At 39.7% G+C, this 20,601-nt stretch overlaps 1 protein-coding gene across 1 annotated transcript; it reads right to left on the bottom strand.

Annotated features, from left to right (window-relative positions):
* Nucleotides 1–7,934: 7,934 nt before the first annotated feature.
* LOC309496073 (uncharacterized protein) lies at nucleotides 7,935–20,307 on the bottom strand. The gene is made up of 5 exons (XM_082166028.1): nucleotides 20,119–20,307; nucleotides 19,554–19,874; nucleotides 12,664–12,972; nucleotides 10,451–10,744; nucleotides 7,935–10,374 (listed from the first exon to the last, which is right to left on the bottom strand). The coding sequence occupies exons 1-5, from the start codon at nucleotides 20,162–20,164 to the stop codon at nucleotides 10,178–10,180; spliced, it is 1,167 nt and encodes a 388-aa protein (XP_082022154.1). The 5' UTR covers nucleotides 20,165–20,307; the 3' UTR covers nucleotides 7,935–10,177.
* Between the last annotated feature and the right edge of the window lie 294 nt (nucleotides 20,308–20,601).

Below are 20,601 nucleotides of genomic sequence, written 5' to 3'. Positions count from 1 at the left end.
AACAATAGGCTTTAACAATAGGTTAAAACATATGGCAACAACATTACATCACAATTTCACTAGTGTGTATGTACTAACAAGCACTATATTTCTGATGCAGATGCCATAAAGGGCCATTATAGGCACTGGAGTAAAGGTCATGTGGTCACTAAAATTAACCCACCTGTGATATATAGGCTCCTGCTTCCCAGCAAAGCAAATACACTAGTAATTTTATAATCTAACCATTAAAATTTTATACCCGTACCCTCCCCCTGCCCTAAACCCAGTGGTTCTCAAACTTTTTCTTGTCAAGGAGCCCTAAACTGACACAAATTAGACCACGGACCCACATTTGATAAGATTTTGTCCCAGCATTGCTCACGTGGTAGGATTTTGGGGACCCCCTGGAAGACCCTTAAGGACCCCTGGGGGTCCCCAGACCCCACTTTCAGAACCACTGCCAAAGAGGAACAAGGGGGGAAACCCAGTGCACCACAGCACAAAGTTACAGAGGAAACATGGTTGAATAGTATCCTTAAATAATGTGCCCATACATTTTTGACTGTGGCCCTAAAAACCTTAATGAAGTAAGATAAAAACAACAATGTTGAGTTTTCGGAAACAAAGCCATTAAGCTGTATAACACCCTAAGTTATTAAACACAGGGAAAGCTAATATTTAATATTTCACAATGAAGTTCTTGAAAAAACTATAGTGAACTCACTGTAGTATTACTACAACAGACGAATTAATAATCACCCTTTTTTAGTCTTTGCGCTCCATGCTGTGCAATAAAGGCAGAAGCACATATCCAGTTTGATAGGGGAGACGAGCCACTTTACGGTTAATTTCTTTAACTTCAAGCAGCCTGCGACATTTCCGGATTCTCTCCAAGTTTCTGACGAACACAATGTTAATAAGCTTGGAGTCACAAGGCACAGTAAAAAAGCTCTCCAGGCTTTTTTGTGATATGATGTCACACAACAAACTGCCATCATCACGTTTTTCTTTCACAAAGGCAAAGTCTTCATTGTGAAAGAGGAAACATCCATTTCTCTTCTTCACTGAAACAAAATGCCAACTTTTGTTTGCCATCTTCTTTCTGTGGCTTTCTGCCCTCTCATGTTCCAAAAGTCTCTTTGCCACTTGACTGATGGGATTCTTGGCATTTCTCACAAATTTCTTCAGAATTTGCAGATAGTTCTCAAACGGAAATGCAGATATGTCATTGAGAGAACACTGGAAATGTCTCGAGTCATCTGACAGATGTTTCAAACTATGAACATTATACACCAAAAACTGTGCGGTGTATATTTACATTTGTCAACAAAATAGCTTAAAAGTTGTCTAGCGTAGTCCATGTAAGCACCACGCTTTCTCTCACATGAGTCCAAAAGGATTGATACAGCTACTGTTAGGCAAAGAAAGTGTTCATATACATTCCTGTGCAACACCCTTTTCAAAACAACAGGTCCAGTGTATAGAAGGAATTGCCGAAGCTCTGTGGCTTTCCACCGATCTAATTCTGCTAGGGGTCTTGGTTGGCGAGCAAATTCACTAGGCAGTTTCCCAGATAAAGACACAAGAAGAGTTGAAATCTCCCCTACTTTTCTTTGTGACAGTCTACATTCAGGTGGTCCTTTTTTTTAAAAGCACAGCAGTCTTTTAACAACTCCAAGACATACTAGATGCATATAGTCCAAAGGAAAACCTGTGACACATCTTATTCCTACATTAGGTAATGGGGAAACTCCAACCTGATGATCAACATAAAGTCCATTGGAGAAATCTCTATCAGTTCTTAATGGGTACTCTCCCAGGAACACAACTCTTCTGTTCTTATATTCTCCCCTAATTGTGCATCTTTCACAACAGTGATATCCGGTGTGTCCTTTTATACATTTTAAGAATGCTCGAGCTGGAGCGTCACAAACAAAGGCTTTAATGCGCACATGGATTCTTTTGCCATTCACAGTTAATTGCTTTCTCAGTAGTTCTGTGTATTCAGCTAAAAAGTCTTCAAGAAAATCCTCAACAGAGTTAGGTTTAGATGTACCATAAAAAAGTGCAACTATAAATGGTTCAAAGTCACTGAAACGACAGATAATTGGCCAAAACTGGGCATTTGAAGACTTGAAAAGAGGAACTCCATCAATGTTCACTAATAGGTCCACAGAATTCACTGTTTTCCAAATCCGAATTCGCTTTCCAAAAATGTCCTGTTCTGGTCAAGAATTTTGACAATAGAGCATTCAATCCCAAAGTAAACATACTGTCCACCACACTTGTCCTCTGTGTGGATTTGGCGAGGTGTTTTCAATAATGTCCTAGAATCCTTTGGTAATTCTAAACCTTCATCCTTCAAGATACCAAGCAATTCATCAATTTGGCTTCTTCCACATTTACTTCTTGTAGCCCAGGAAGCAAGCTTTTCTTGCAAGGTTACCTCGTCTTCTTTTGCAGATTCTATGACTTCTTCAGAATCAGTTGACACATATTTGTCTGTATCCAAAATCTGAATCTGCATCACCAATTTCATCTGCTTCATTTAAACTACTACTTCCCTCTTCTGCTAGATCTTCACCTCCATCTTCTACATTACACTGAATAGGATTTACATTTTCAGGGCAACCACCTTTCAGGGCAACCAGGACAAAATACAATGTTATTGTCTACAATGCGGCATTCAGTTTAATTTACATTTCTCCTCTTCCGGCTTAATAATACCAGTTACAGCGCGAAATAAACATGAATGAGCTTCTGAAAGTGTGTTAAAAGATAGAGTAGAACTTATCAAAATCCGTATCATGTCACATGGAATCACTCTATCAGTGTTTCAACCGTGGAAAAACCTCAGTTAAACAGCTTGTAAACAATGTCATGTAATGTCACATTTACCTCAGAAAACCATAAACTCGTTAGTCAGCTAGAAAAATTAACTCTAGAGAGGAGCATTTTGCTAAATATATGCACCATATTACATAGGCCTATTCATTATCATTTTTAATGTTCTTCAATATTTAATGCGTGTTTGAATAAATCTGGCAAGTTTTTAGAACAGCCACCATTTAAATGTTTATATTTCATATAACTTTCTTACTATAAAAATAAATAAAAGTGTCAAATAAAAAAACAATCAAATGACTTCTATTATGAATAAAACGATATTAAAACCACAAGTCCTATATAATCAAAGCATTAGACACTGAATAAGATCAGGGATTCACCAATTACATGATGATGTCATCATCATCATCAAAAAACAGCCAACATCACCTGATCTCCTTTTCTCATGGCTTTTTTAGCTACAACAATTGTGCTTTATAAACACAAAATTATAGCAGCCAGAGAAATTTTTATATTAAAGATTAAAGGGTCAAGAGCCCAACTAAAGCAAACGCTAACCACCATCATGGTGACTTTAAAATACAAAATATGATTTCATTAAAATGGAAATTAAATAAAGTAAATCTGGTTAGTTTTAAGTGAAGCTGGTAATACAGCCATGCATTTCACCTTTTTGTTTGGTTTATTCCAACCAAAATTCAATGACTGCCCAACGTTGGAGCTTGACGTCAAACAAACATTGGATTTAGACATCAACCCGACTTTCATTTTCAACCAAAATCCAACGTCTGAACGACGCTATAGTCTATATCCTGTGCCTGCTGGGATAGATGTAGGCTAATTGAGTAAAGTGTTAAACTTATTACAATGATCTTGATTTTACAGTATCGACGGCATATATTAGTAGACGCAGCTTTTTGACGCGATTTTATGTCACTGTTTTTACTAGCTATATTCCACTGATTTTAATCTCTGTAAACTAACTCTTACATCATTGTTATATTAGTATTGCAATGCAGTCAAACTTAAAGTACGTAATTTTAAGCTAAGTGGGAAAAGGCGCCAGTTCACAAAGTCAATTCTGACAATACTTGACAATACAAACTCTGTGCCACTGAAAAAAATAAAACTTATAAAGCTTACTAACTAACTAACTTAACGTTCTTATGGCCAAAATTGATATATATTTTCCGTACCTCTGCTTGTGGTCACCGTCCACCAAATAATTGTAACCGTCGACGAAGTACAGATCATGAAAGGTGTCTGACAGGCAACTTACTCCTGTATCTTTCCGCTGCAAGACCATAGAGCGAGTCGCCTTACAGTGATTGGCTAGAAATGTGTTTCAAATTTGTTTGAAGATATACCTGCAACTATGTATTTAAAACACGCGAGCAAGTCAAGTTATTTAAAAAATCTACAACTTTATGAAAATGTATATAATTTGTGCAAGTAGATTTTCTGTTATTATTTTTATTAAATTAATTTATCTTAATAATAATAATAATTATTATTATTATTATTATTATGTTAGAGATAGACAGATTAAAAGAAAATTATTGGTGATTAAGGGATGGGATGTTCTGGATGCATACGTATGATAAACATGGGCTAATGTCACTCAACCCCTTATGGCCAGGAACACTGAATACACAATATATATTTTAATTGACCTTTATATTGTTTCTTAGCAAATTAAAGAGGGGTCTCTTGAAGGATTACAGTGCTACTATCCCCAAATGAACGCATTGAAATTAAACATAATTTATATCCCAACCATTGATAGATTTCAACATAGATAAAATTTGAGGTTTCAATGTGATTCACCAGTTATAAAAGTTTATCATCAGTGCTTGATCACCAAGCCACAAAAACAGCTTATCATAGGAGGTCCCTCTCAACAGCCAAGCCATCAGTGGCCCAGAATAGTAAGGTAGGTCATTGCCTGTCATGTATAGAGCAAGTTTGACCCAAAAACACCAAAAGACAAAACACATATTTATAATTGCTTTACTTTAATCAAGCAGTCTAGGAAATCAAAACAGGACTTGCCTTGGTGGCTACCTCAACCACACTGCAAGCCAAGGCATATCCCTCTTGGAGGTAGCTGGCTGATCACTGATAACCAACATGTGCCAAAAATATAGCTGATATTTACTGTTCAGGTTTAGATGACATCCTGGCAAAGCAACTCTGTATCCGTCTCATATGCAACAGCCCCAGGTTCACCATCAGGTAAGTTGCTGGCGTGTGCCCCAGTACCAACTATGACTGTACACTCTCAAGGGCTGCACTGCCAATGATGGCTGCCAGATAGGCTGACACCTCTTGTTGTGTGTTTTGGCAGCTTATATCGGGCGGAAGGCGGGGTACACCCTGGACAGGTTGCCAGTCCATCGCAGGGCCACACATAGACAAACAACCACTCACACTCACATTCACACCTAAGGACAATTTAGAGACACCAATTAACCTAGCCTGCATGTCTTTGGGCGGTGGGAGGAAGCCAGAGCACCCGGAGAGAACCCACGCAGACACGGGGAGAACATGCAAACTCCACACAGAAAGGCCACCGCGCTGCTGTGATATTTGGATTTGGTTGGATTATACAACTTTGCTATAACAAACATTTCAGGTCTATTAGGTGGCCAGTAGCTCACTTGGTACAACATAAGGTTGTAGCCCTGATGAAACAACTTCAAATTTGGTCATGGAGCTCTTGAGCGTTTGCATGTTAGATGTTGAATTACTGACAACCTGCATTTATCTAAGCTCAACGTTGTAGTAGTGACATTTGAGAGATTTTGACAACCGTTGATACGATCTTGAGGTTAATAATGAACCCTAAACCAATGTGTATTGTTGTGCTGTCTTCAAAAGTTTTGGGTTGCTGCTTAAAATCACATTGCTTTCAGGTCTATATCCACTTTATTAATTTTGGATCACCACACTCCTGGTGAAGCACTTGTCCTACAACTGGGTCAGATTTGATAGGATCTACTTGCATGGAGCTGCAACTATGTATGAATAACAATCCAAACTTTAAATACAATGCCATGCTTGCTGGATGTTTGATGTTAACTAAATAGGTCACACTATCATGTCTGCATTCTACATCAGTATGAAATACCACAAGCGCTCTTAGCGCTCTTTTGGAAGGTGCATGGTCTCGTTGGATTTTGGATATTTAACACCAACAAACAAAATATCAGTGTTTAATAATGTTAGCAATGTTTTACAGGGTATTGGTAACCACACCTCACAACAAAATGTCAGTATACAACATCAATATGATTTTGGCCTGTGACGTTTGGAAGATGTTACTTAACCCTAACACCAAAACCTAAAACCAACAAAATATCAACATCTAATGACGTTGTAATTTAACGTTGTGTAGACATAACCATTATGACGTTTAGCAGACGTTAAGTTTTGGTTCCCTTACCTCATGACTAAAGGTTGGTATTCTACTTCAATATGACGTTGATACGAGACGCTTGGAAGACGTTGGATTTTAGTAACTTAACACCATGACTTAAAACCAACAAAATGTCAACATCTAATGATGTAACTTAACGTTGTGTGGACGTTACTATTATGATGTTAAGTAGATGTTGGGTTTTGGTTCCTGTACCTCATGACCAAATGTTGGTATTCTACGTCAATGTGACGTTTGGAAGAAGTTGGATTGTGGTTGCTTAACACCACGACTTAAAACCAACAAAATATCAACATCTAATGACATTGTAATTTAACGTTGTGTAGACGTTATCATTATGACGTTTAGCAGACGTTGGGTTTTGGTCCCCGTATTTCATGACTAAATGTTGGTATTCTACGTCAATATGACGTTGGCTTGAGACGTTTGAAACACGTTAAATTGTGGTTGCTTAACACCATGACTTAAATCAGGGTCAGATATCACAGAGGACCAAAGCTTGGTGCCTTTCAGAGGTCGCTTCCCCTTCAAGCAGTGCTTGTCTAGTAAATGAGGCAAGTATGCTATCAAAATATGGGCAGCATGTAATTCAAAATCCAGTTATGCTTTAGAGCAGTGGTTCTCAAGTAGGCTACAGGATGGGAGGGGAAAAAAAATCTGGAAAACCCCCCCCCCCCCCACGAAAATTCCCCCCATGTTGAAATGCAAGTGGTTGGACTATTATAACTAAGGTTGGGTACCGAAACCAGGCACTGATATGGAACCGGTACCCAAGTAACCGGTATGTAACCGGACCGAATCAAAACGCAGATTTCAGTGCCTCATTTCGGTGCCACTTAAATGCCTCAGCTCGTCAGCTGTCGGTTGAAATATTTGCCATCTGGTTCTCCAAAACGGACGTAAGAAGCATCATCACCACGTTATCACTAACCATTCGACGCGTACGATTGATCACACTGATTAGAACGTTCAGATCGCGTGATCATCAACTTCTAAATTCAAATCTGCGTTTGGGCCCAGCTTGCAAAAGGTTGAGAACCCCTGCTTTAGAGGATGCAGGTTTATACCAGAAAAGCTGCAAGTGGGCTGACAGAAAGAAATCAAGGGACATTGGACTTAACAAGGTCTCCAGAGTTACACAGTCCCAACGTGCACATTTTTTTTCACTTTGTATGCTCTTGGTAATGAGCTGCTACAAAGAAAAAAGACAATGGTAGGGACAATCAGAAAGAACCGACCAGCTGTCGGTTCTCCTCTCTCTTTGTTTTCATGGATACTCTCATACAGCATACTCTCGTCTCATCCTTGTAATGAGCATGTGTTACTCAGAAGCTGAAGTACCCGATAAGAAGCCCACGATAATCATCGACTACAACAGGGCCAAAGGAGGAGTCGACAACTTAGACAAGGTATTTTATTTTATTTTTAGATATTTTCAGCATTTTTATTTATTATTTCTTTATTAAAAATGTACATTCAATGTCAAATTCAACTTTTACAATCAGTGGGAGTAATTTTATTGTCTAGAGGAGCTAATTATTGTATTGTTATTCATTATTGCTGTCCACCTTACTAACTTGAATTACATAAATCTGTCACTTCAACAAATACAACATTTAAAAAAAATTTTAACTAAAAATGCTCAAATTTTTCTTCTTCTTCTTCATCTTCAAAAAAGATTGTGTAATGTCTTAACATGTACCTGAATGGATAAAGAAGCAATCTGACTTCAAATGGGACTATAGGAACCAACTCATTTGCTGCATATAGAGCTATAAGGCCAGCTAGTGGCAAGAGTCATGACCACAAGAGGTCGGCAAAGACACCAAATGTGAGGTTTACTGAGATGCTTTAAAAGGTTATGCATGCTATTTATTTGTAATAATGTGTAGAATGTTCTGGTTTATATAAAAATTATTGATAAAAAATCAAGGAATTTAGAGGTAAATAAAATATAAAATAACAAAAAAATAACTAAAAACATAGCATTAAAAAGTAGGAAAAATATGATAAAAATGAAATTATATACAGGGTGTCTGCAGGGTTTAGTCAGTCAAATTTAAGACTTTTTAAGACCTTTTTATGACCATTTTGATTTAAATTTATGACCTACATGAATTACGAAAAATAACTTCCTTTCAAAAGTCTTTTTTTTTATTGACTTTCATTTTCCATTTTCTTAAGAGTAACAAACTGAAGGCTCCCTTTTCCTAAGTATCAATAACACAGGAACAACACTTAACAATTATCATGATTATATATTAGTCAATATCGATAATTATCATGATAAATGTCAAATCTTTATTTCTGTCAAGTTTAAAGGCAGATTTTTGCTCCTAACTGGAAGTTGTAGAAACCAGAGCGTTAATTGTGGTTTTAAACTACTCTTTATTGTCAGAACATATCATGCCAAACAGGTGAACATTTCACAAATCTGAGGCAGAACATTCAAACATTTGTCATTTGTCCTTAACAAAAGAAATATCTTTATTGGAAAATTTATTTCTTAGTTTCTGCATGTGCTAATGGGGGATATTGTTTCAAGTTTTGAAACAGGTTTGTGTTGCCTGACTTTGATGGCACGTATCTTCATGAAATGTATGAAAAACAGTAGTAGCCTAAATACATTAAATACTGTAATTATATTCCATTAGTCCTTTAATGCATTGTCTACATTAATAATATAATACAATTCAATATGTATATCCCACATTTCACGGTGGAGTTAATAATACTAGGCTAACGTTACAGTAAATCCATGATGGGAATTTGTAGACGGAAAAGCCTTCTGACTGTATCGTTGCGCACAGTGTTTCTCCTGTTTGTCAGCGCCGTTTCATCTGCTTTTAAACTGGTTTAGATCACGGAGACATTTGTGTTCTTTGCTGAATTCAAGCGATTCTCACTGGATCTCGTGACCGAGGCCGATCAGAGTAAACGCGCTGCGCTGCCGTTTGGACTTTGAGCCGAGCGGATAAATGGTCCGAGTGGCGCGCGGTTCAAATGAGTTTCGTTCCACTTTTGGCGCATAAACATCAATCGAACTCTTTATATTGTTTTATCGAGAAAACAATTATATCGCGATAATAATATTGTTTAATGCCCAGCCATAATTTCAGTTAAATTAAGCAGTGACTCAACGACCTATACAGTAATAAGCTGAGGAGATTCTTGCGAGTTGGGAGTTCGCGCGGGTTTCTGTGAAAGTCCTTCCGACAAGTCTATTTGCTGCACTGCCGCATGGACCTGGAACGCTGTGATACCACCCAGATTCCTCAGACAGAACTACAACAGGCAAAACCAATGAATGCCGCCGCCAGCGCATTTTCGGGGGAAAAGGCGATGGTAGAACCAATGAATGAACGAGCATATCAATTTAAGACGTGGCTAAATGTAATTTATGACCTTGTATGGAAAATCCGGACGTTTTTATGACTTTTTATGGCCTAAAATTCGTATTATTAAATTTAAGACGTTTTATGACTTTTTATGACTCCGCGGAAACCCTGTATATAAGCTTACTGGACACACACAAAAAAACTATAATTTTAGGGCTTCAAGTAATTATGAGCTGTGAGGGAAGGATGAGGTTTTTGTTCTAAAATCATCTTCTAAGGGTGAAAATGAGCTGCTGATAAAGCAACATCAATACCAGTAGATGCATATATAAATCCATTAAAAATAAATGAAGATTTATCAATAACAAAAAAAGATGTAATAAGAAATAGATCATCTATGTTCCTGGTGTGGGAATTTGAGCTGGATCCTCAGAATTCAGATTCAGAATATGATCAAGATTGCATAGGTGTATGTGCTCTGGGAATTTTGGCTGTTAACAGTATAACATTTAAAACCACTTAAATGAATGAATAGACTTGAAAAAATATTTGTTCATTTTGATGAACGAGGTCAAACAAGAGAGTCAGAAACATTTTCTGAACTTCCCATTATTACTGATGTGGGAATTTGAGCTGGATCCTGTTCAGCTCTTCTGGATCTGATGTCGTAAACCAGCACAACAATAGCAACCACAGCAGCCACGCCCACCAGCGGAGTGACGACCAATCGGATCACGGCTTCAGCGGCATCACAACCGCGGACAGAGTCTGAGAAGTAAAAGCATGAAACTGAGATCAGCTCAGTGAACGAAAGCTAATATCAGTAATATCATCGCTGCCGTACCTGAACATGTGTGACATGAGTGAGTGATGTCCAGATGTTGAGTCTGCTCAGTGAATGAACCGTTCAGCACACATCTGTAGGGGTTTTTATCCTGATAGTCCACCTCCAGAGGCAGAGAGAGACTGATGCTGAGATCAGACACACCGATGCTGGACAATAAACCGTTTCCTTTGTACCAGGAGAGAGTCACATGACTCACATTCACAGCTGAACACAGCAATGAACATCTGGACACTGATGATGATGATGAAGTTTGAGGACAGTAACTGAAGATGACAGGGACAGGTAGAGGGGCTGGAAAACATGAGAGAATAAAGATAACATGATGATAAATGAAGTCAAATGAAATCAATGAAGATGATCTGATTATCCAGCTAACAGGAAACATTCTCATAACTTTGGCTAACGTTCTGGCAATGTTCTCTCAAAGTTATGAACAAACGTTCTTACTGTAACGTTAATATAGGGATTGTTCAATGTTATCTGGTCTTCTATAATGTACTCAAAAGGATAGTACTCAAAAAACTGTTATTTATAAATTATTTTTTATTTTTATGTTTTTTAAATGTCCTCATAATTTTGGGAGAAAACATTTTTAGAACATTCCTGGGAACATCCTTTAAACATTAAAATGACAACTAACTTCACATGAATAAGGTTGTGTGCGCTGTTTTAAAAGAACATCATTGGAACGTGGAAAAGTTCTGTTACCTGTCCAGTAGTTATTGTTATTAACTTTCCAATTAAATTTATGTAAAGTTTGTGAAATTCTTAGAATTAAACACTTTTGACAATATGTGATTATTACATGAACATAGTTTGAAGTATTTGATTAATGTTCTCATCGTGTTGGCAGAAAACATTCGTTGAACAAATTTCTTCGAAAGTCCTTCAAAATATAAAGGATCACTAACTTTCTGGCATCTCCCAGTGTTCATGTGTCCACACTACAGATTGTTAAATAACACTGAAGCAGTGTTGGAGTTAATTGAATTATTGAGTATTAGTGATGAAACACTGAAAGAAAGAGGCACAAACATTTGATGTCACCATTGTGGTGATCAGTGTTTCCTGTATTTAGGCTCTTGAACCTTGATTGTTCTGCTAGTTTTTTTCTCCAGCTGCTTAAACAGTGTGTTCAGAAAACAAAAGGCAGAATAAAATCAGACGATGTTGGCTGTAAGTTAATGTCATTGTGAAGTGGCTCGATTCACTGATCAGAAATGTGTTTTGTTATTAATGTGTATAAATATTGTGCTTCTGACCACGTAACAACTAGATATTCTGAAAACTTACATCAGCATATTGTGAGCAGGACGTTATTAACCACTGTGTTGTTTAGACACTCACAGACATCAACAATCGACACGACATTCTTCATGCTGCAGTGCATGCTGGATACTAGCATATAAAACTCATTCATGACTCCCAGCATGCATTGTGACATGAATAAATTATGCAGCTGAATTCTTTTACTATTTATTATATTTGAATATTTTTTGTCACCATTGTTGAGGTTTGTATGGAGTGTCTCAACTTTTTTACAAGTGGTTGTAGCATTTTTGGAAAATCTCACAGAGACCCCTTCAGTTTTACAAGTAACCTTCGTATCGCAATGGCCATATTTATTACTTTTTTTATATTCTTTAATGCTTTAACTTCATGACTATTGTAGTGGATTTTTCCCTAAACCTAACTATCTGGGTCTCGTCTACAAATCTACCTCCCCACTTTATATTTGGGTCTTGTCTACAAATCGACGTCCCCACTCTATAAGTCACCTAGTCTTAACTTGTTCCTCTAAACTGACCTGCTGCGCAGCAGAAATGAACAGACAGACATCAGCAAATGTCCTCTAAATGCTTTAATAACGGCCGGGAGAGTCTTCGAGCAGTTCTCAGAGAAACTCTCCCAAGAAGAATCAAGGCCGGAGGATCTCAGACAAATTCCATTGAGAAATCCCACCGTAAAACACATATACAACAGTTTTTATAGAATCGAGAAAACAAATAAGACTAACATGTCACCTTCAACATGATTGGTTCAATTGGTTCAAAAGCCCCAACCTTTTTCCTCTGTCACTGGCACAAGCAAACTGTTTTAATGATGACTTCATTCGTTAATCACAAGATTCTAACAGACTGTCTAGTTTCACTTCCCAAACTATGTTATTTTTACATACATACATACGCACACACCAATGTTAAACTCACCATAGACGCTGAGCATGAAAAACTCCATAGTGTGGTTGTTCTGTAGTTGATAAAATCCAGCGTGTTCAGTTCTGGTGTTTGTGATGGTCAGAGATCCAGTTTCACGATCCACTTTCAGTCTGTCTCTGAATCTCCCATCAAGAACATCGTCATATACAGAGATGCGGTCTCCTGATTTATTTATATCAGCTATGAAATAGTTTCCAAACTTCCAGAGAATATTCCTCATTTCTCTATCAGTGTGTAAAGTGACAGAATTCCCCTCCATCACTGACACTGACTTCATCTCATCTTTATCACCAAACACACCTGAAGAACGAACAGAAACGGGGTTTGTCAGAGACTATGACTTTCAAATACCTTTTATGAATTTTACCTTTACCTTATGAATACTCATTTCACCAAAGTAAACCATTTGAAATTATAATAGAACAGAATAATATCCCAAAGTCCATACCTGGACCAGCGACAAGCATACTAGAGGCACAGCTAGAACGCGCAAGTGCTTTTGCCAGAATACTGTGTTCACCCTGTTATTTCATTGTTGTTTTTAGTCAAGGTAAGCCTATCTTCGATCCTATTGTTACTTTGTATTTTTAACTTCACATAATTCTGTATTTTAGAGAGACGCGTTGGCACAATTAACAACAGCCGCGAGTGAAAATTAAAATTATTGTTACATTTGCACTTAAGCCTTTGCTCCTAGCAGGTTGGAATTGCCACATTTTCGCGTTATTTACACTTAATTGCCCGACCGAAACAGCATCTGTAAGAAATAGCTTTAAATAGAGACATTTCAGATCATTCCAGCAGGACCAGCGACAAGCATACTAGAGGCACAGCTAGAACGCGCAAGTGCTTTTGCCAGAATACTGTGTTCACCCTGTTATTTCATTGTTGTTTTTAGTCAAGGTAAGCCTATCTTCGATCCTATTGTTACTTTGTATTTTTAACTTCACATAATTCTGTATTTTAGAGAGACGCGTTGGCACAATTAACAACAGCCGCGAGTGAAAATTAAAATTATTGTTACATTTGCACTTAAGCCTTTGCTCCTAGCAGGTTGGAATTGCCACATTTTCGCGTTATTTACACTTAATTGGCCGACCGAAACAGCATCTGTAAGAAATAGCTTTAAATAGAGACATTTCAGATCATTCCAGCAGGACCAGCGACAAGCATACTAGAGGCACAGCTAGAACGCGCAAGTGCTTTTGCCAGAATACTGTGTTCACCCTGTTATTTCATTGTTGTTTTTAGTCAAGGTAAGCCTAGTCTCGCATAGCCAGACCTTCAGACTGACGGCAGAAGGTCTGGACTCTATCGCAGCATTTCTTGGCCAAGGACCGCCCAAGAGGACGTTTGACTGACATGTAACACAACCAATCACAGTTTGTTTTGTACCGCGTCATATTTAGGGGCGTGACAATATAATGTTGATGTCCCTACAATAACAGACCGGCGTGCATCTAATAAATTATTCATTCAAGAACCTTGTGCAAGTTTACTGCATCAATGGAGCCGCGAACTTCACATACTTTTGAAAATACAGCATTTAGTTGATCGTGGTAAGCGCTCATTGTCTCAGTTGTAAAAACAACGGCTTTCTTCTTCCACGAGGGGTTTTGGCGTCATGACATTTGTTTCCCGGCGGACCGAAAATAAACGCGACACTCGCGCCCCCCGGAAATCCGATAAAATTCAACCAATCAGATGACGACTTCGACATTCCTGAAGTGTTTCCAGTTAAGTGTACCATATGCATCAGACGTTTAGCCAACGTTCCGTGGGCGTGACGTCTGAGGCTGAGACTAAGGTAAGCCTATCTTCGATCCTATTGTTACTTTGTATTTTTAACTTCACATAATTCTGTATTTTAGAGAGACGCGTTGGCACAATTAACAACAGCCGCGAGTGAAAATTAAAATTATTGTTACATTTGCACTTAAGCCTTTGCTCCTAGCAGGTTGGAATTGCCACATTTTCGCGTTATTTACACTTAATTGCCCGACCGAAACAGCATCTGTAAGAAATAGCTTTAAATAGAGACATTTCAGATCATTCCAGCAGGACCAGCGACAAGCATACTAGAGGCACAGCTAGAACGCGCAAGTGCTTTTGCCAGAATACTGTGTTCACCCTGTTATTTCATTGTTGTTTTTAGTCAAGGTAAGCCTATCTTCGATCCTATTGTTACTTTGTATTTTTAACTTCACATAATTCTGTATTTTAGAGAGACGCGTTGGCACAATTAACAACAGCCGCGAGTGAAAATTAAAATTATTGTTACATTTGCACTTAAGCCTTTGCTCCTAGCAGGTTGGAATTGCCACATTTTCGCGTTATTTACACTTAATTGCCCGACCGAAACAGCATCTGTAAGAAATAGCTTTAAATAGAGACATTTCAGATCATTCCAGCAGGACCAGCGACAAGCATACTAGAGGCACAGCTAGAACGCGCAAGTGCTTTTGCCAGAATACTGTGTTCACCCTGTTATTTCATTGTTGTTTTTAGTCAAGGTAAGCCTATCTTCGATCCTATTGTTACTTTGTATTTTTAACTTCACATAATTCTGTATTTTAGAGAGACGCGTTGGCACAATTAACAACAGCCGCGAGTGAAAATTAAAATTATTGTTACATTTGCACTTAAGCCTTTGCTCCTAGCAGGTTGGAATTGCCACATTTTCGCGTTATTTACACTTAATTGGCCGACCGAAACAGCATCTGTAAGAAATAGCTTTAAATAGAGACATTTCAGATCATTCCAGCAGGACCAGCGACAAGCATACTAGAGGCACAGCTAGAACGCGCAAGTGCTTTTGCCAGAATACTGTGTTCACCCTGTTATTTCATTGTTGTTTTTAGTCAAGGTAAGCCTATCTTCGATCCTATTGTTACTTTGTATTTTTTACTTCACATAATTCTGTATTTTAGAGAGACGCGTTGGCACAATTAACAACAGCCGCGAGTGAAAATTAAAATTATTGTTACATTTGCACTTAAGCCTTTGCTCCTAGCAGGTTGGAATTGCCACATTTTCGCGTTATTTACACTTAATTGCCCGACCGAAACAGCATCTGTAAGAAATAGCTTTAAATAGAGACATTTCAGATCATTCCAGCAGGACCAGCGACAAGCATACTAGAGGCACAGCTAGAACGCGCAAGTGCTTTTGCCAGAATACTGTGTTCACCCTGTTATTTCATTGTTGTTTTTAGTCAAGGTAAGCCTATCTTCGATCCTATTGTTACTTTGTATTTTTAACTTCACATAATTCTGTATTTTAGAGAGACGCGTTGGCACAATTAACAACAGCCGCGAGTGAAAATTAAAATTATTGTTACATTTGCACTTAAGCCTTTGCTCCTAGCAGGTTGGAATTGCCACATTTTCGCGTTATTTACACTTAATTGCCCGACCGAAACAGCTGTACTCACTCAAGCGGTGAAAGCATTATCCGTATATCTGTGTAATTTGCGCGCTGTCGCGGAAGCGTTCAGCTCTCGTGTTCAGCCTCCTCGTGTGAAGACCGACTCGGGAAAAGACCAGCGACTCTACCTGCGCGACTCCACCGAGCAAGGACACCAGAAAGGCACTTAAGTATCTCCTCTTCCCTTTCTCTTCCCTCTACTTACCTTATTGTTCACCTTAATCAACATGTGCTTTCAATACATTCCTGTTATCTCTCGGCACCGTCCTTTCATCACGCGCAATAGGCAGCGCAATACCGCCAATCTGCGTCCCATCCTCACATCCTCACATACTCCTCTCTCTCTTTCCGTGGGTCTATGGAATTGTCAGTCAGCAGTCAATAAAGCTGACTTCATTCCAGCCTTTGCATCTCATTCTACTCTTAGTATCTTGGGGCTGACTGAGACCTGGATTCGTCCAGAAGACTCAGCAACCCCTGCTGCTCTCTCTAGCAATTTCTCCTTCTCCCACTCCCCTCGCCAGTCTGGGAGAGGTGGGGGTACAGGGCTTCTCGTTTCTAACAATTGCAAATACTCCACGCTCTCTTCTCTATGCAACAACAACTCATTTGAATATCATGCTATTACACTTACAACCCCCATTAAAACCCATATTGTAGTCATTTATCGCCCCCCAGGTCAGCTGGGTAACTTTGTAGATGAGCTGGATGTGCTGCTGTCCACTTTCCCTGAGGACGGCACCCCACTTCTAGTCTTCGGTGACTTCAACATTCATCTCGAAAAGCCACATGCAACAGACTTCACCTCTCTCCTAGCCTCTTTCGATCTCAAACGACTCATCACCACAGCTACTCACAAATCAGGCAACCAACTGGACCTGGTTTACACACGCAACTGCACCACAGAAAACATCCTGGTGACACCTCTCCACGTTTCAGATCATTTCCTCATTACTTTCAGTCTACAACTCTCTACCCCTGCACCACCACCCCCACCACCAGTCACTTTCAGACGAAACCTGCGCTCACTTTCCCCCTCCCATCTCTCCTCTGCCGTGTCATCCTCTCTTCCCCCACCCTCACAATTCTCATCTCTGGATGTGAATACCGCAACGGACACCTTATGCTCCACTCTAATCTCTTCTCTAGACATTATCTGCCCTCTCTCCTCCAGGCCAGCACGCACTACTCCCTCTAACCCCTGGTTATCTGAGGTTCTTCGGGAACACCGGACCAAACTCAGGGCAGCGGAGAGGAAATGGCACAAATCAAAAGACGCATCTGACCTGAGTATGTATCAATCTCTCCTCTCCTCCTTCTCTGTTGATGTTCATGCTGCAAAATCTTCATACTTCCACAACAAGATCAACAGCTCCTCCAACACACGATTACTCTTCAAGACATTCAACTCTCTCCTCTGTCCACCTCCACCACCTCCCGCCTCCTCCTTAACTGCTGACGATTTTGCGACCTTCTTCACCAACAAAACAACAGCTATCAGCAGTCAGTTCTCAGCTCCACACACACAGGAACCCAGACCGACCCCTTCCACAGCCAATACCCCTCTGTCCTCCTTTTCTTCACTAACCGAGGAAGAAGTATCTACACTTCTCCTCTCCAGTCACCCTACCACCTGCCCGCTTGACCCCATCCCCTCACACCTTCTACAAGCCATCTCTCCCACACTTCTACCATCACTCACACACATCATCAACTCATCCCTCCACACTGGCACCTTCCCTACAGCATTCAAGCAGGCTCGGGTTACTCCACTGCTCAAAAAACCAACGCTAAACACATCATTGGTAGAGAATTACAGACCTATCTCTCTCCTACCATTCATTGCGAAGACACTTGAAAGAGCTGTCTTCAACCAACTAACATCCTTCTTGTCTCTAAACAACCAGCTGGATGTCAACCAATCTGGCTTCAAGAAAGGACATTCAACTGAGACTGCATTACTGTCAGTCACAGAAGCCCTACGGATCGCAAAAGCTGCTTCCAAATCTTCAGTCCTCATTCTCCTGGATCTGTCTGCTGCCTTCGACACAGTGAATCATCAGATCCTTCTGTCCACCCTCTCATCACTGGGCATCACAGGAACTTCACTCCACTGGTTTGAGTCCTATCTCACAGGTAGGTCCTTCAAGGTCGCATGGAGAGGCGAGGTATCCAGAGCACATCAGCTGACCACAGGGGTTCCCCAGGGTTCAGTTCTTGGTCCCCTCCTCTTCTCCATCTACACCACATCACTGGGACACATCATACAGGCACACGGTTTTTCCTACCACTGCTATGCTGATGACACACAGCTCTTCCTCTCCTTTCAACCAGATGATCCCACAGTAGCTGCACGGGTCTCAAGCTGTCTGGCGGACATCTCCACATGGATGAAGGAACACCACCTGCAGCTCAACCTGGCAAAGACTGAGCTTCTCGTCCTCCCTGCCAATCCGTCTCTACAGCACGACTTCACCATCCAGCTAGAGTCATCATTAATCACCCCATCAAGATCGGTCAGAAATCTTGGAGTAACGTTTGATGACCAGCTGACCTTCACAGATCACATTTCAAAGACAGCTCGATCATGCAGGTTTGCACTGCACAACATCAGGAAGATCAGGCCTTTCCTAACTGAGCATGCAACACAACTTATCGTCCAGGCCCTGGTCATCTCTAGGCTTGACTACTGCAATGCCCTTCTGGCTGGACTCCCAGCATGTGCGACCAAACCCCTACAGATGATCCAGAATGCTGCAGCTCGTCTTGTCTTCAACGAGCCCAAGAGGGCCCACGTCACTCCTCTGTTCATCTCTCTGCACTGGCTACCTCTAGCTGCTCGCATCAAGTTCAAGGCACTGACGCTTGCGTACAGAACTATCACAGGCTCAGCTCCCTCCTACTTTCACTCACTCCTACGAGTCTACATCCCTACCAGACACCTACGATCGGTCAACGAGCGACGTCTCGTGGTTCCATCACAGAAAGCCACAAAATCACTTTCCAGAACATTCTCATTTACAGTTCCATGCTGGTGGAACGCTCTCCCCACCCTCATCCGGAATGCAGAATCCCTGACAACATTCAAAAAACAGCTGAAAACCAATCTCTTCCGTGAGCACTTAACCTTATAGAAAAAAAAAAAAAAACACAAAAAAAAACAAAAAAAAAACAAATCCTTTCCCTTTGAAACATCACTTATCAGGCTTATGCTACTCTGAATAATACCTGAACTTCGTATTTTGAGCACTTCCTGCGTTGTTGTTGCTTTTGCCTCTTTATGATGACTCGCTGAACTTAGTCCTAATTTGTAAGTCGCTTTGGATAAGGGCGTCTGCTAAATGACTAAATGTAAAATGTAAATGTAAAGTAATCACAACATAAGAAATATGGTGTGTGGATTAATATTTGTGGTGATTCAAATATGAAACCGATAAAACTGATAATTAACTGACCATAGACAGTGAGAAGGAAAGACTTCTTCATATGGTTGGTCTGTAGTTCATAACGTCCAGCATGTTCAGCTGTGGTGTTTGTGATGGTCAGACATCCAGTTTGATGATCCATTTTCATTCTGCCTCTGAATCTCACATCAAAACCATCATTTAGGGTCACACTGCTGTCCGTTACACTGATTTCAGCTATTAAAGTGTTTTCAGGTCCAAACCTCCAGTGAATCAGATCATTACTCCTCATTTCTCTGTCAGTGTGTAAAGTGACAAACTCTCCCTGCATCACTGACACTGAATTCATCTCATCTGTAACACCAAACACACCTAAAGAGAACAAACATTAAAAAAAAAAGAGTAAGACTTTTAAATAATTTTATGTTTAACTGAAGTAAAAGTTTATCTTTGTGGAGATTCACTGAACTGAAGTTCTTTAGAGCTCCACACAAAATCACACACATACTGTTTCTTGCTTATTTCTTGAATGCTATTGGTATTTGAGCTTCTGTGTTGTTAAAGGAAATTTAGAAGAAAACAACACTAAATCTGAAGCAGAAAGATTCAAACTCACCAACCAGACTCCACAAGCACAAACACAACCGAACCATGTGAAACATTTTCTGCAACAGTTTCAGTTCACAAATATTAAAACACAAACAGGTTTATTGATACAATACAATGACAGCTGCTGTGTAAAAACAACCATACGTATTTAACCGAGTTGATGTGTGAGAGGTTTTTTTTTTTTTTTTTTTGTGAAGGTTACCACATTGAGCTCCAGTAGCCCTCAACTTCCTATATAGATTGATGGCGTAATCTTTAACTTCTCAAATAAAGTGACCATGAAGTTCTCACTGCCTCAAGTTGAACATCCCTCAGCCTGTTAGCTTCCCCCCACCACCTCTTCTGAAAAAAATGAAGAAATGTCACACCCAAATGAAAATAGATGCGGTTCATGAAGCCTTTGCACTGCAAACATTCGTGTGGTCTCATTTGAAAGTAGACACTTGGTAGTTTGTTGTCATCAAGTCAGAATTAATTGTTGTAATAAAGG

The sequence above is a fragment of the Leuciscus leuciscus genome (genome assembly GCF_965113295.1).
Source record: "Leuciscus leuciscus genome assembly, chromosome: 4".
In the NCBI taxonomy this organism is placed as follows: Eukaryota; Metazoa; Chordata; class Actinopteri; order Cypriniformes; family Leuciscidae; genus Leuciscus; species Leuciscus leuciscus.
The sequence above is the reverse complement of the archived record's forward strand: the minus strand, read 5'-3'. Positions and strand labels throughout refer to the sequence as shown.